Source organism: Malaclemys terrapin, chromosome 11, assembly GCF_027887155.1.
Source record: "Malaclemys terrapin pileata isolate rMalTer1 chromosome 11, rMalTer1.hap1, whole genome shotgun sequence".
Taxonomy (NCBI): domain Eukaryota; kingdom Metazoa; phylum Chordata; order Testudines; family Emydidae; genus Malaclemys; species Malaclemys terrapin.
Genome location: NC_071515.1, coordinates 7,737,246 through 7,750,932, shown reverse-complemented (window position 1 = coordinate 7,750,932; position 13,687 = coordinate 7,737,246). Strand labels below are relative to the sequence as shown.

The following is a 13,687-nucleotide window of genomic DNA, read 5'->3' as shown; positions in this document are numbered from 1 at the left end:
TGATATCCAACCTGGACCTCCCCCACTGCAACTTGAGACCATTGAGATCAGCAAGTTGAGACAGAAGCTGCTGCCAGGAAGCTCCCTCCGTCCTGAGGCTTGTCGTGTCCCCCCTCCCCCGCTCTATGAAAATGGGGTAAGTGGGGTGCAGGAGCAGGGGGGAGGGGGACACCGACATTAGCGCGCCCACTGCTCCCCCCACACAGCAAGCAGGAGGCTCCCGGGAGCAGCTCCAAGGCAGAGGGCAGGAGCAGCACATGGCAGTGGGGGGAGGGACAGCTGAACTGCCCAGCAATTGATAGCCTGCTGGGCGGCTGCCGCACAGGGAACTTAGGGGAGCGGGGAGCTGATGGGGGAGCTGATAGAGGGGCTGCCAGTCCATCCTGGTTCCAAGCCCCCACCCAGCTAGCTGCAATGGGCTGCTCTTCCTGCAAGCAGTGGACAAAGCAGGCGGCTGCCAAACAACGTTAGAAGGGAGCATTGCACAACTTTAAACGAGCATGTTTTCTACTAGATCAGTGACGTAACAACGAAACAACGTTAACCAGGACAACTTTAAATGAGGAGTTACTGTAGTAGCTTCCCATATAGCCTCATCTCTCTCTGTCACACACACACACCTCAGAGAGACCAAGAGCTGACTTGATATGGAAACTTCTTACCTGTAGAGGTCACCTCTGTAGGGCAGGTCTAAGGTGTGCTGGCAGGGCAGCGTGGGAAGGAGGTGGGCACTGCTGTGGTTTGTTCAGCTAAAAGCAAACTCAGGCTGTTGTGCCTAGAGCACTGGACTGGGACTCAGGAGATCTGGGTTTTGCCACTGGCTTGCCGGGTGACTGTGGGTAAGTCACTTCACCTCTCTGTGCACCTGTGAAATGGGAATAGTGAAACTGACCTGCTGTGTAAATGCTCGGAGATCTCTAGGTGAGGAGCGTGATATATAAGCTAGGGGTTAGTGACAGCGTGGTGCCACTTAGCAGCACTAGTGTTTGTTTTGTGGAAGGAACAGAAAGCATGCTTTACAAATAAAAGCAAACTACAACCCCTTTCCTCCCCTTCTCCTAACCTCACTAGGAATATCTCCATCACTCTCATCACTGCGCACAATCCAGAACAGCATGCCAAAGGCAGATCTCCAAGAAAGAAACCAGCAAAGGGTGCTGAGACATTTGTCCCTTCATTTATTGGCAGTAACAAGTGTTATTTTATTGCCTGTCTTTCCACTCAGAATAATAAGGCCGCATACCCAGGATCTGATGGTTTAAAATTCCAGAACCAGGTACACAATTTTTGGTCAGCTCCCACCTTCTGCCAGGCGGCAGGTCCTGTTCAAATCCTATCCCACCACCCATCAGCCAGCACCTCAATTGCACTAACTCTCTGGGCTGTTGGATCAGGGACAAGGTGGCATTCCAGAGCTCCGGAATCCTCACAGAGAACATCCTGCCAGCCAACCCCTCTGTGTCGCATCCAGGGGATCTGGCAAAGCCCCGTCCCCCCAGTTTATTGCCTAGGTCAATCTGTACCAGAAATGAAGGGGTTGAGTAAGTAAATGGAGAGCACAGTAGCCTTTCAACTCCGGAAGTCCAGATTAAAATCTTTCTTTAAACCACCAGTGAAAATAAAGTGCAGTAGGTTTGTCCTAGTGGCCGTGGGTAATGCATCACTCCCTCGATGTGGCAAAATAGGCACAAGCAGTGCTCGTGTTCGTGAAAGCGATGGTATGGCTGGAGGTCAGGGCTGAGGGGCCTTAGCAGAGCGAGGCCTGAAACTCTCACCTGGCCAGTCTGCAACATGCTTGGTCTGAACTCAACCTCCAGACTTCTCTTAACTAGATAAAACACAGACTAAGGAGTGGAAACGGGCAAGAAAATGCCCCCTTATAGATACCAGTATAAAACACACTTTTAACTATCAGACAAAATCAGCGGGGGTAAATAACTACTGACCCATGAAACTGATGGCTATTTTACATAACATTTTTGCCACTGAAATGACCTTGGCAAAAACAAGGGCTCTGAATCCAACCTAGTCCCTTCAGCGCTCAGACGCTAAGCTGAGGAGCTGAACTAAGGAAAGCCCAGTGACAGGCACTGGTAAAGCAAGCAGCATCCGTTGCTAAGCAACCTTCTATGGTTCATTTATTTCTCTCAGCTGGGGACCAGAATGTGTCCGGGTGACTTAGTCTGTACCAGACATGACTTCACAAAGCAATTGCTGAAAGCTTTAATTAATGTTCAGCAGGGGGGAATCCAAAGTGGGGCACAAACCCACAGTTAATTACACTCCAGAGCTACTCTTGCACTATATCCAGCTTTTGTCATAAAGGGTCAGTTTTCCTTACTCTTGGGGGGGAGGAGGTCAAAGTGAGAGTGTCTTGGTTCCTTGCCATGGATGCTTTAGAAATACATCTGAGATTAGATAAGGGAAAGCAGAGTAAAAAAAAAAAAAAAAAAGGACTTGTTGGAGACTCAAAACAGATAATTCACTTACTGCTAAAAGAACAGGAGTACTTGTGGCACCTTCGAGACTAACAAATTTATTAGAGCATAAGCTTTCATGGACTACAGCCCACGGTGCCACAAGTACTCCTGTTCTTTTTGCGGATACAGACTAACACGGCTGCTACTCTGAAACCTGTCACTTACTGCTGCTGAATTCAACCAAACGCCTTGTTTTGGCAAAGTGTGAATAGCCTTATGGAAAATCTTACTCATATGAAACACTGGGAAAATGTTTCCCCATATCACGCTCTTTGCCTTCCTTTCATTAGACATGCTGATTCTAATATGCAAGCAGGTAATATTTTTTGTCCTTTCCTCCATTGATTTCATGAATAACATTAAACACTTAACACTCTATTATGGTTATAGAATAATGCTTGTAATTATTGTATTGTTCACCACTTGTGGCTCATTTGTCCCTCGTGTTTTGCAACTTTATCCGGCGTTTGGTTTTCTGTGACTCAAGCAACATTTCTAATAAAAACAGGTGGTCATTTACAGCTCAGAAAGCAACGATTTTTGTAGTCAAATTACACAGGCGGCAAGGCGGCAGACATTGCAAAAATGCCATCCCTAAAGAACTCTATGGAAAGCCTGTTATCAAAGCGAGCAATCTGATGATCAGAGATGTGGCTGGGAGGTAGCCACTAATCTGCAGTGGGAGCCACAGTGCAAAAGAGGAGGACAGGCTCTGTTACTTTTCAGTAGCAAAACCCACATCTTACGAAGGATCAGGGCCGATTATGTTGATTTAGGTCATTTGAGCCCATGAGGGGGGAAAAAAAGGGAGCCCCTGGCCCAGACATGCCAGGATTGTTTAAGAAGCAGGGAGCTGGATGGTCTATTTATTATTGGCCATCTGTGCCTTGTTGCATTCAGGAACGAAAAACAATTAGAGCTTTGCAAGGGGCATTCTGTGCAGTCATGATAGCATGTGAGTGCATAATATGGACTGTGCTCTTACCACTCCCTCCTCTCACAAATCCTCTATTCCTCCTCCTCCATCCCCCAGGAGAGCTGGAGGGATCCACTCCCACTGGTCTTCAGCTCCAGAAGACAGCACCAGCACTCAGGGTAATCAGCTGTCCTCCCGGCTAGGAGACAGCGCCCCTTGTGGTGGTTAGGCCAAACAGCACCTTTAATGCAGAAAAGTGAGTTCATAGAATCATGGAAAATTAGGGTTGGAAGAGACCCATCAGGAGGTCATCTAGGCCTGACAAATGGATCATTATGGCTCAGGAATTGGATGTTCTCTTTTATTGGGCCCAACAGCAATTCACTGCATTCTTCGGCTTCATGTTTTCATGCAACTTCTCATCTACAGTGAGCAGCAATGTGGAGTGGCGAAGAGACCCCGGCGATGAGGGAGGGATAAAAACGTAGCACGAGAGAAGCCGCTTGAACAGTGCCTTACGTTCATGGATTGCTTTTCAGCCTGAGGGAGACTGAAGTGCAGCACCAGTGAAATGCAGCCACCTCTGGGCAGAACGGGGGGCATCCAAGCAGATTGCAGCACAAAGCCAAACATTTCCCTTCCCCTCACTAGGATACAAAAGCCAAAAAAGTTGATTCCTGGAGATCTTTAATATTTCTCAAGAGTCGGCAGGACCAGGATGTGAAATCCACTCCCCTCCCCTCCTCTCCCCAGATGCTGCTACATAGTCTGCCATGTATTTATGCTGGATGGATGAACGGCTGATTCACCGGGGGTTCCAGGGACAAGCAGATATTCCAAGCGCAATGCCTAGACCCCCCATTACCTCTCTGAGCTGAACTAAGACTTGTACTCAATCCACAAGACCAGTCTTGACCTCCATTGTCTTTATCTAAGCACAAGATTAGTTCAGCTGAAGCCTCTCCACACACAGGTTTGCGAATCCCATCCACTTCCTTGTGGAACAATGCTTGGACTTATTTATAGCTCCCCCCCGGAGCCAAGAACCAACCGCAAACTGGAAGTAGGGCCAAGCCAGCTGGTTGGGGAAAATGCTTATGTTATCACCAGCCAAACATTCTCCACCCCCCTCGCCCTCTTCCAGTCTGAGCTCCAGTACGTTACTGACACGACTCACGTGGGACCAAAGGCTGCTTCAGCCTGGAGCTGCAGCCGCTGGGCCTTTCCGCTCAACCAGGACGGGAGTGCGGGTTAAAACAAACATTTGTATTAAAACACCACTCAGCAAACTAACCTTTGCTGTCTTCTAATTTGCTCACGTCCTCTTCACACTTACTCTCCAGCATTACTATAATCAAAGGGGAGAAATAAGTTCTTTCAAGACACCTGCGACAGCCGGTTCTCCTGTGCCCCCGGAGCAAGTGCTTCCTGCTGGGCCAGACCCCAGCGGCTGTAAAGCAGCCCCCCGAAGTCAACGGGGTTATCCTGATTGACACGCTGCTGCTTCTTCGCAAGGACAGCTTTCACCACAAACAGGGAAGGCAAGATTAGCTATTCCATCTCGCTAACTGGGCTAGTGAGCATTTCAATCACAAACAGCGAACAACAAAAGCCAGCTGAATCAAGGGGACCGGAGCAAGTGTAACCCACACACCTTCTGGTTGTAGTGTTCTGTCCCATCTAGTGGCACCGAGACCACTTAAGAGAGAGACTCATTTTGTCTGCTCTACAGCCTTAGCTAAGAGCCAGTTGGCTTTTAGCTTATGTGGTAGAGTCTCATGCACTAAGCTCCAGAGGCCCCAGGTTCATTCTCGCCCGCTGACAACCGGGGTCTGTTGATGTTATACAAGCAGAATGAGATAACCTGCAGATCAAATGGCAATAGCTACTGACAGGGTGGAAGCCCACAAAGGGATCTCTGATCCTCGCCCGTAATTCCAGAGTTTCATTTAAAATGTTCATGGCAATCTGGACTTTCAGAGGCCAGGAGCTGTGGAGGACAAGGCAAGATTTTCAGAGATGTAGGCTTTTCTAGGGACACTGATAACCTAATGGGGACCAATTCTCTCTCTCCCCCCCCGGCCCAACATGGATTCTTTAGTCATTTAGAAAAGATGCTGAAAAATAATGATGCAAGATGATCACTTGATTTTGATGGCTTAAGCATAGGAGAAAATTGTGAGACTCCATTTCCAAGATGACCTTAACCGTAGCGTGTAGCTCCTACGATTGGTCCAGAGGTAGGAAAAAATAGCAAATAATTCCTTTTAAGTTAAGCGATAAGAGACAATCAGAGAAACTCATAACGGAAAGCAGCTCAAATGGAACAGAGAACTTTATGTAAGGCTACAGAACAGGAACCCACATTAATGTTTCCAAGCCTCCTCTATAATGAGAGGAATTTCAGGAGAGGTGGAACAATAAAGGGTGAGACAGTCACAAGGAGTGCACAGATGGTGGCACAACAGAAGGAAAAGCCCAACGATATAAGCAAGATGACTGAAGCATGGGGCTGGCTTTGATATCCAACATGTCACAATGCTCTCCTGTGCCAAGACACAGCCACTTAAGAGAGAGCCTCCCTGATTCCCACAGTGCATCTGTGCCAGCTTCCACTCACTGGCACAAGTTAGGGCAGACACAGGGCTGGTTATGCAGGGACTGGACTCCCATTAGGAAGGGGTGTAGCGAGCCACTGCCTCCCCCCAGCACGCCCCAATGCCACGGTGTGGGAGGGCACTCAGTGCAGGAGCCAGCTGCATCACTTCATGCCAACTCAAGGCTCTCCTGCCCCAGGGGAATTCTCAGCTGGCCGGTTGTTGGTGCAAAACAGCCAGAACAGAAGAGATGATTCTGGGGTGAGGACTTTGTATTTTGGGGGCGGGGCATGGTACCAATTTTCTCAGGTTCTTGTTTATTCCTAGATTCCAAGGCCAGAAGGGACCACTGTCATGTAATCTGACCTCCTATAACCTCTAGTTAGCCGCTTTCCCTCTTACCTCCCCGGTAGGGTGATCATATTTTCCCAAAGGGAAAACGGGATACCCCTGGGCTGGCCTGAGCTCCTCCCCGCCCTGCACGGGGCTGGCCCAAGCCCTCCCTATCTCCTATCCATGCAGGACTGGGTTGAAGTCCCCCTCCCCCTGGGCCAGCCTCAGCCCCCAGACTACCCGAGCCCTCCAGCCTCCAACCCACCCAGGGCCAGCCTGAGGTCCCCCTCGTAACTGGCACATGGGGCTGGCCTGAGCCCCCCTCACCACATGGGGGACTGGTCCTCCGAGCCACCCTGCTGCCAACGAGCCCCCTCCTTTCCCCGCGGTCCCCTTTCATCCTGCCAGCAGGGCTGGTAGTCCGAGCCCCCTTGCCACCTGCCCGCACCGGGCGGGCTGGCTTGCCCAAGCTGCTCTTCCTCCAGCGCAGGGCTAGTGTTGCCACTCACCATGCCCCCCATCCCTCTGGGCCCCACTAGGGGTCCCACCCCACATCAGTTGGAAAGAGCAAATGGGACAAATGCTCAGTTTTGTCAAAAAAGTTGGGACGGCTGGGACACAGACTAAAAAAGGGACTGTCCTGGCCAAAATGGGACATATGGTCATTCTACTCCCCAGTAATAATGATAATGCCTATTGTCACAATGCTCTCCTGTGCTGAGACACATTCACTTAGGAGAGAGCCTCCTAAAATAGGAGGAATAATGATTATGCCTATTGCATCTGTGCAAGCCCCGGGCATTGCGGTGCTCCACCGGAGGGAGGGAGTGGAGCTTAGCGAACAGCTGGTGAGACACACAGAGGATCAGACTCTCTCCCTGAGCCGCCTGGGCTCTGCAGGGGGAAAAATCAGTAAAACCTCCCGAGTGACCTTCACAGGGAGCGGGGCTGCCAAAGAAGCAACATGTTAAGTCATCCAATGCTGTAGGGCCAGACTTCCAAGCCACAGTGAATATACCCAATGCACACCCCTCCTCCCCTCAGCTATCCGTGATCGTGGGACAGATGTACGAACACGATTACCACTGAAAATCTGGGCTTTATAACGTACTAGTGCATTGTGCAGACTCTGAGCCCACGGCTCTTTTGAATGGCCTGGGTGAGTTTTCCTGTGGTCCAGGGCTATTCAGTTTTGCTGAGGTCCCGCTCGCTCTCCAAAGACACATTCCCTCTGAAAGCCAAGGCCAAGGAAGGGTCAGCCAAACAGCGCTGGGCACAACACCCAGGATCTTCTTACAAACATTTCCCTGAGCTGCGGCTTTGCAAACCTTCCATTTGCAGCATTTGGATTTGGGGAATTAATGTAATGCTGATGAAGGGGATGGATTAATATACCTGCCTCTACCTTGCCAACACCCACAAGCCAATACCAGCTATTCCAGCTCATGAATCCAGTACACCCCCTGCCTCCCCAAAAAATCATATGATTGGCTTAAAAATTGTGAGATTGGCAAAAAGTTGTGGGCTCTTTTAATTTGCCAGCTGGCTTTTGCGCTGGTAGTGGTCACATTTTCAAGATTTCCCCCTTGTGCTGAGAAGCTGAAATGCTCAGTGCTAGACATTTTCATTTCAATAGAGTTAAACTGAGATTCTCAGATGATCTTCTGACTCCAGGAGCTGGGGCTTTAAGAACATCAAATATCACTCGGGTCACACTGAAAGTCACAAGACTGGGCAACACTGTCTTGAAGTAGGTCTAACAGGCTGGCGCTACACAAAGCATTCCTGAATATCGCCGCGGCCTAGGCCCAGTGCTGAGACTCTTAAGTAGGGTTACCATACGTCCGGATTTTCCCGGACATGTCCGGCTTTTTGGGCTCCAAATCCCCATCCGGGGGGAAATCCCAAAAAGCCAGACATGTCCGGGAAAATTGGGACATGCGGGGCCGGCGGTGCTGGTGCTCGGGGGCCGGGCCGGCGGAGCAGTGCCAGGCCGGGGGTTCGGGGGCCAGGCTGAGGGAGCGGGGCCGGGGGCTCGGGGACCGGCGGTGCTGGGCGGGCCGGGGGTGCTCGGTTGGGCCCAGGGCCGGCACCCCAGGGCCCGAGCCGACCCAGGCTGGAGATGCCGGGGGGGGCAGATTGGGCCGCGCCTCCTCCCCCCACACCCCCCTTACCTGCTTCAGGCTTCCCGCGAATCAAATGTTCACGGGAAGCAGGGGAGGGGGCGGAGACTTTGGGGAAGGGGCGGAGTTGGGGCGTGGGTGGGGCTGGGGCGGGGCCGGGGCCCCGTGGAGTGTCCTCCTTTTGGAGGCACAAAATATGGTAACCCTATCTTAAGGGACAACTGCCAATCATGCAGAGTTGTGCCAAAGGGTGAGGTGGGCTTTCCCGGGTGCATAAACCAGGAGTAAAATGAAATCACCAGACCCAGTGCACTCACATGTGGTCTAGGTCAGCAGGCTGAATCCAACACACAGGCCAGTTTCAGAACATGGTGCAAGCTCAATTCATACCTCCAAAAGGTGCTGCAAATGTTTGCACCAGGCCCAAATTTGGCCACGTTTAGCTCATAAGCTTGCTTATATTGTTGTTAACCATCTTACAACACAGTTGGGAAACAGGGGGTGTTTGACTGTTCAGGTAAAAAACCAGAAGCTGTTTTACCGTTGATGTCACACCCAATGCTACTGGACCAGTAACACTAAAGAAGGTGAATCTTGGGGAATTGCTCTATCCTTGTTTGAATTTTTACACACACATTCCTCTTACTCAGGGGCTTTTTAGGAACCTTCCAACCAGTGATGAATTACCTGATCATTTTCTCCAGCCAGAAAAATGCAAGAGAAGCAGTTGAGTAATAAAAATGTCTGCCACAAAATATTGTAGCATATATCATTTCTCAGCCAAACTGCCTTTCATTTTTTAAAGTAAAATATTTTAGGCTTGTCTAGTATTTAAATGCAAATACCACCCTGGGGAGGGGGGAATGCAAATGATTTTACAGCTTGGAAAAAAATTAAACCTATGCAGATATTTGACTGTGAAGTTGCAACCTCGCTCTATCTTTGATGAGTTGCTTTTGAGGAGGGAAGTAGAACTTGGCTGAGAACTTGATGAAGGCACAAAGCTTCAAGGACAAATTCCTTGATATTGATTTTGTTTCTGTAAGGTACGCCAGGGATCGGAGCGGGGCTGATGGGTCAACCAGTTGCTGGAGGAAGAGATCATCCAATGGAAACCTAGAGAGAAGTTTCCAATACAGTCCTATGACTGAGGCAACCTCCCAGGAAACAGAACATATCAAGACCTCTCAGGAGTGTTCAAATAACGACTTTAATTGTAATATTTCTTCCCCCCCCGAAGATTTTTAAAAAACATTAGCTGTTAAGTACAATAAGCAATTGCTGTACATACCAAAGTAATGCAACATCCAGACCAAGGCTCCACAGCAGGGCCTGATAGTGGTGGGTGAAAGGCATTTGAACGGCACGTGGATTTTAACGTGTGAAAGGAGGTGGATTTTTAAATTAAAGGAAGAGGGAGAAAAAAATCACGTAGTGATTACGCTGACTCATTCCGAACCATTGCAGTTGTTTGGGCTAAAATGATTCTCAGGGAGGGGACAGAATGGTGGGTTTCGGCTTCTGTTGAAACGTCCAGCTGGGCGTACAGGACCTGAGGTAGTCAGAAAATCTGGGAAAACAAAACTAGCCAGTAATTTCCCATCTTGTAAGAATCCCTGGATGCTAAAGCATCTGTCTGATAGATTAAACACTGCTGTAAGAGCAATACAGCCACCCTGCCTCCCCACTGTCTTCATCGGCAGTAGGTTAGACCCTAATTCTCCAACTAGAGAACCTGTGCAAAGCTCCCGTTGAAGCGATTCAGCAAGTTCTGCCCAGGCCTCTGCAGATCCACTGGCAGGATCAGGGCCTTTTAAACAGCTAAAGCCAACAGCTTGCTGAAGAAAGCAACAAGTCTGTGCTTTGAACAGATACTTACAAGCCCTCTGCTGATGCACATGGCATCATTTGGCAGAGTGAACCCTTTAGGCAGGTCTGCTCTCTGCTTTTGGAATTCGCTGAACTTCGGCTTCCATTACATAAGGTATTCTAGCATTTCCACGTAGGGTTCAGGTTGGTGCATGAAAAAACCCCAATATTTAAGGTGGTCTGTTCCTTTAAATAAAAAAGGACCCAGTCTGTGAGCATTACTGTCTGCCAGGTTTTAACTCCGTGCTATAATAAGTTGCATAAGAAATACCTTAAAGCCCCTGAGGAGAATATCCATGATATTAAGGTGCTATTCTTCATTAGTGGGAGACTTGTTTCTAAGGGAAATTCTTTCAGGGTGACATTTGGAGGGGAAATTAGAGGCACAATCTCCATTACACTGTGTCTCCGTTCTTTGGAGGAGCGGAGTTCCCAGAAGCCATGTGTGTCTCACTTGTCGCTCTACTCTCAGGAGATTCTGGCAGTGCCTGCCCAGATACACAAGTCACAAGAGTACTTCTAAGGTCTGCCTGTCGCAGGGTGCAGGCAGACTGCATCAAGCAGTTTTTATTTTAGACACTGGATGAGATGGTCCTGTGATGCAAGCCAGCCAAACGGTTCAGAGCAAACCCACTGGACGGATGGATGACTGACGCCAGCTGTTGCCTCCTATGCCTGGTACGAACTTGACAATGGAGAAAAAAAAAGAATTGTGCCATTATCTCCTCACAACCTGTGATCATGGATCAGTCGATACAAGACCACGATGCTTCTAGCAAGGTCACACTAACCTCTTGCTCGTCGATATAAAGCTCAAGGAATAAAAATAGACTTCCAATCTCAGTGATCAACCCAGCAGAAACAGCTTTAATAGGGAACGTTTTCATCAGTTTTCCATTGCACGGGGCATTGTTATTGTGTTACGTGATTTCACACTCAAAATAAACATCTTCGTTCTGTGCAAAAATATGTTTTCCCCTGTGTGAAATATTTCAAAGGGGGAGGGAGAGAGGATCATTCAAAAGGCTGTTAAAAAAGGTAGTCGATGTCGCACGTGAAGGAACCCCAGAAGGGGTAAGATTTCAGCTCAGTGGAACCATTTCTCTGAGCGCGGATTATTTACATGACAGACTGGAGCTCAGTAGCCTTGAGGGGCCTGATCCAAAGCTCAGGGAAGTCACTGGCAGGCTCACCACCAACCTGAATGGGCTTTGGATCAGACCCTAAACTTTAAGGGGCTGACTGAAATGGCACCTAACCTAAATAACTCCCACAGACTCCAATGAGCTTTGGATCAGATCCCAACTTAGTAAAGACATTTTTTTAAATGATGTCTAATACAGCTCTTCTCTCCTGACCGCTTCTGGAGCATGCAGGTCCCCAGCAGAGATCACCAAGATGCTCTTATTGCAGTACAGAGCAGTCAGTAGAGAGAAAAGTTACCTTCAATGAGACTGGCACCTTTGTAGTTAATGTCCCTAAAAAAGCAAAAGGCAGAAGAAGAAGGGGAGGGAACACCACTGAACCAGAAATCTTTTCAGCTCCTTCCAGAATGCTCATTGTAGCAGCAGGCAGGAGGGATGCCTGAGTGCTAAAGGCAGCACTGACTCTTCAAGTTAAGAACTTAAGTGGTACATCTGAAAACTAGGTATTGTGTATTTCCAGATCTAGACATTAGAAAAAGTATATATATATAAAAAAAAACAGATCATGGAGAGCTACTGGGAAAAAAGTACAACTGCTTTTCTTTGTAACATTTTCTCAGAGGGTCAGAGTTACTGCAATGGTGAATACAAAACAGTGATTCCAGAGTCTCACACTATAGAAAACCTTGTAAGGGGTGGGGGGGGGGGGGGTCTGAGGGAATGGAAAGGAGAGATTCACACTGTGCTTTGTTTTAAATACATATTTACATGATTCATGGTCAATTTCAGAAGTTATTTAAAAAAGTTCCTACACAACATAAAAATGCAACAACTCTCCCATTGAAGTGGTTTCAACTTTTGCTGCTCATTAAAAAATTAGAGATTTATTTGCAAATGTCTTAAAAAAAAACGTGTTGGGGTCTCCCCCACCCACTGTTAAACTTTACAAATAGAAAGTTGTGTAACTGGTATCAACCCCTCAGCAGAGAAAACCCAGCTCTTCTGGACTCTTTCTACATGAGGGAGAACACTCAAAAGAAGTCCTGCTTCACTGTGCAATTCCAGTCCCAGAGCAAACGTTCAAACTTTGGCCTTTTGTCAGCTCCTGCCTGTTTTTTGTCCTCGCCATCAGATAGCAAAATCTTCATGGTCTGGAGGGCTAAAGGCGGCTGCACGGAGTATGTCCAAGGAATTAACTAAGATCAGGGTTCCTGTTAGATGTTTCCAGCGCTTGGTGATGGGGTTCTTCATCTTATCCAGCCCTATGTGCAGCTCCTGGATGACATCTCGGTAGCTATCTCCAATCTGATTGCTCCAGGTTAGCAGAAAGTCATAGGCTGGTTTCCACATGGCCTGTGTTCCATGCCGGAGAGGCAAAAAGAGAAAACAAACACAAACAGAATTGAGAGATCTGTTCTTGTTAGGTAGACTAGATACTGCTCTGCTACAGAAACGTAGTCGTTTGCTGGGAATTTCTGTGGCTGCTTCAGGGCACAGGAATGGCAATACCAGAACAAAAAGAACAGGAGTACTTGTGGCACCTTAGAGACTAACAAATTTATTAGAGCATAAACTTTCGTGGACTACAGCCCACTTCTTCGGATGCATATAGAATGGAACATATCTATCTCTATCTCCTCAATATATGTTCCATTCTATGTGCATCCGAAGAAGTGGGCTGTAGCCCACGAAAGTTTATGCTCTAATAAATTTGTTAGTCTCTAAGGTGCCACAAGTACTCCTGTTCTTTTTGCAGATACAGACTAACACGGCTGCTACTCTAACACCAGAACAGGCTCTGGTCCAACTGAATGCTTTGGAGAACACACAACACTGGAGCGATATCTGCCCATTCAGGCCCCACTTCAGCAAAGTGCTTGCGTCCATCCCTATTCGTAGGGCCTTACCAAATTCGTGGTCCATTTTGGTCAATTTCACAGTGATAGGATTTTAAAAATTGTAAATTTCATGATTTCAGCTATTTAAATCTGAAATTTCACCAGGTTGTAATTGTAGGGGTCCTGACCCTAAAATGAGTTGTGGGGTGGGAGAGGTCGCAAGGTTAGTGTGTGTGTGTGTGGGGGGGTTGTGGAACTGCTACCCTTACTTCTGCACTGCTGGTGGTGTGGTGCTGCCTTCAGAGCTGGACAGCTGGAGAGCAGTGGGTGCAGGCTGGGAGCCCAGCTCTGAAGGCAGAGCCACTGCCAGCAGCAACATAGAAGTA

The 13,687-nt window shown here is 48.3% G+C and overlaps 1 protein-coding gene across 4 annotated transcripts in view; it reads right to left on the bottom strand.

Moving 5' to 3' along the window:
- SH3BP4 (SH3 domain binding protein 4) overlaps positions 1–13,687 on the bottom strand; it is a 184,112-nt gene that overhangs the window by 26,288 nt on the left and 144,137 nt on the right. For 3 of the 4 annotated variants that reach the window (XM_054044144.1, XM_054044146.1, XM_054044145.1), the window contains exon 5: positions 9,641–12,816. The exons of the other annotated variant lie outside the window; for it this stretch is intronic. In XM_054044144.1, the coding sequence (XP_053900119.1) occupies positions 12,592–12,816 (225 nt within the window). In that variant the 3' untranslated portion in view covers positions 9,641–12,591. Of the gene's footprint in view, positions 1–9,640; positions 12,817–13,687 lie in introns of those variants that run through there. 4 annotated transcript variants of the gene reach the window in all.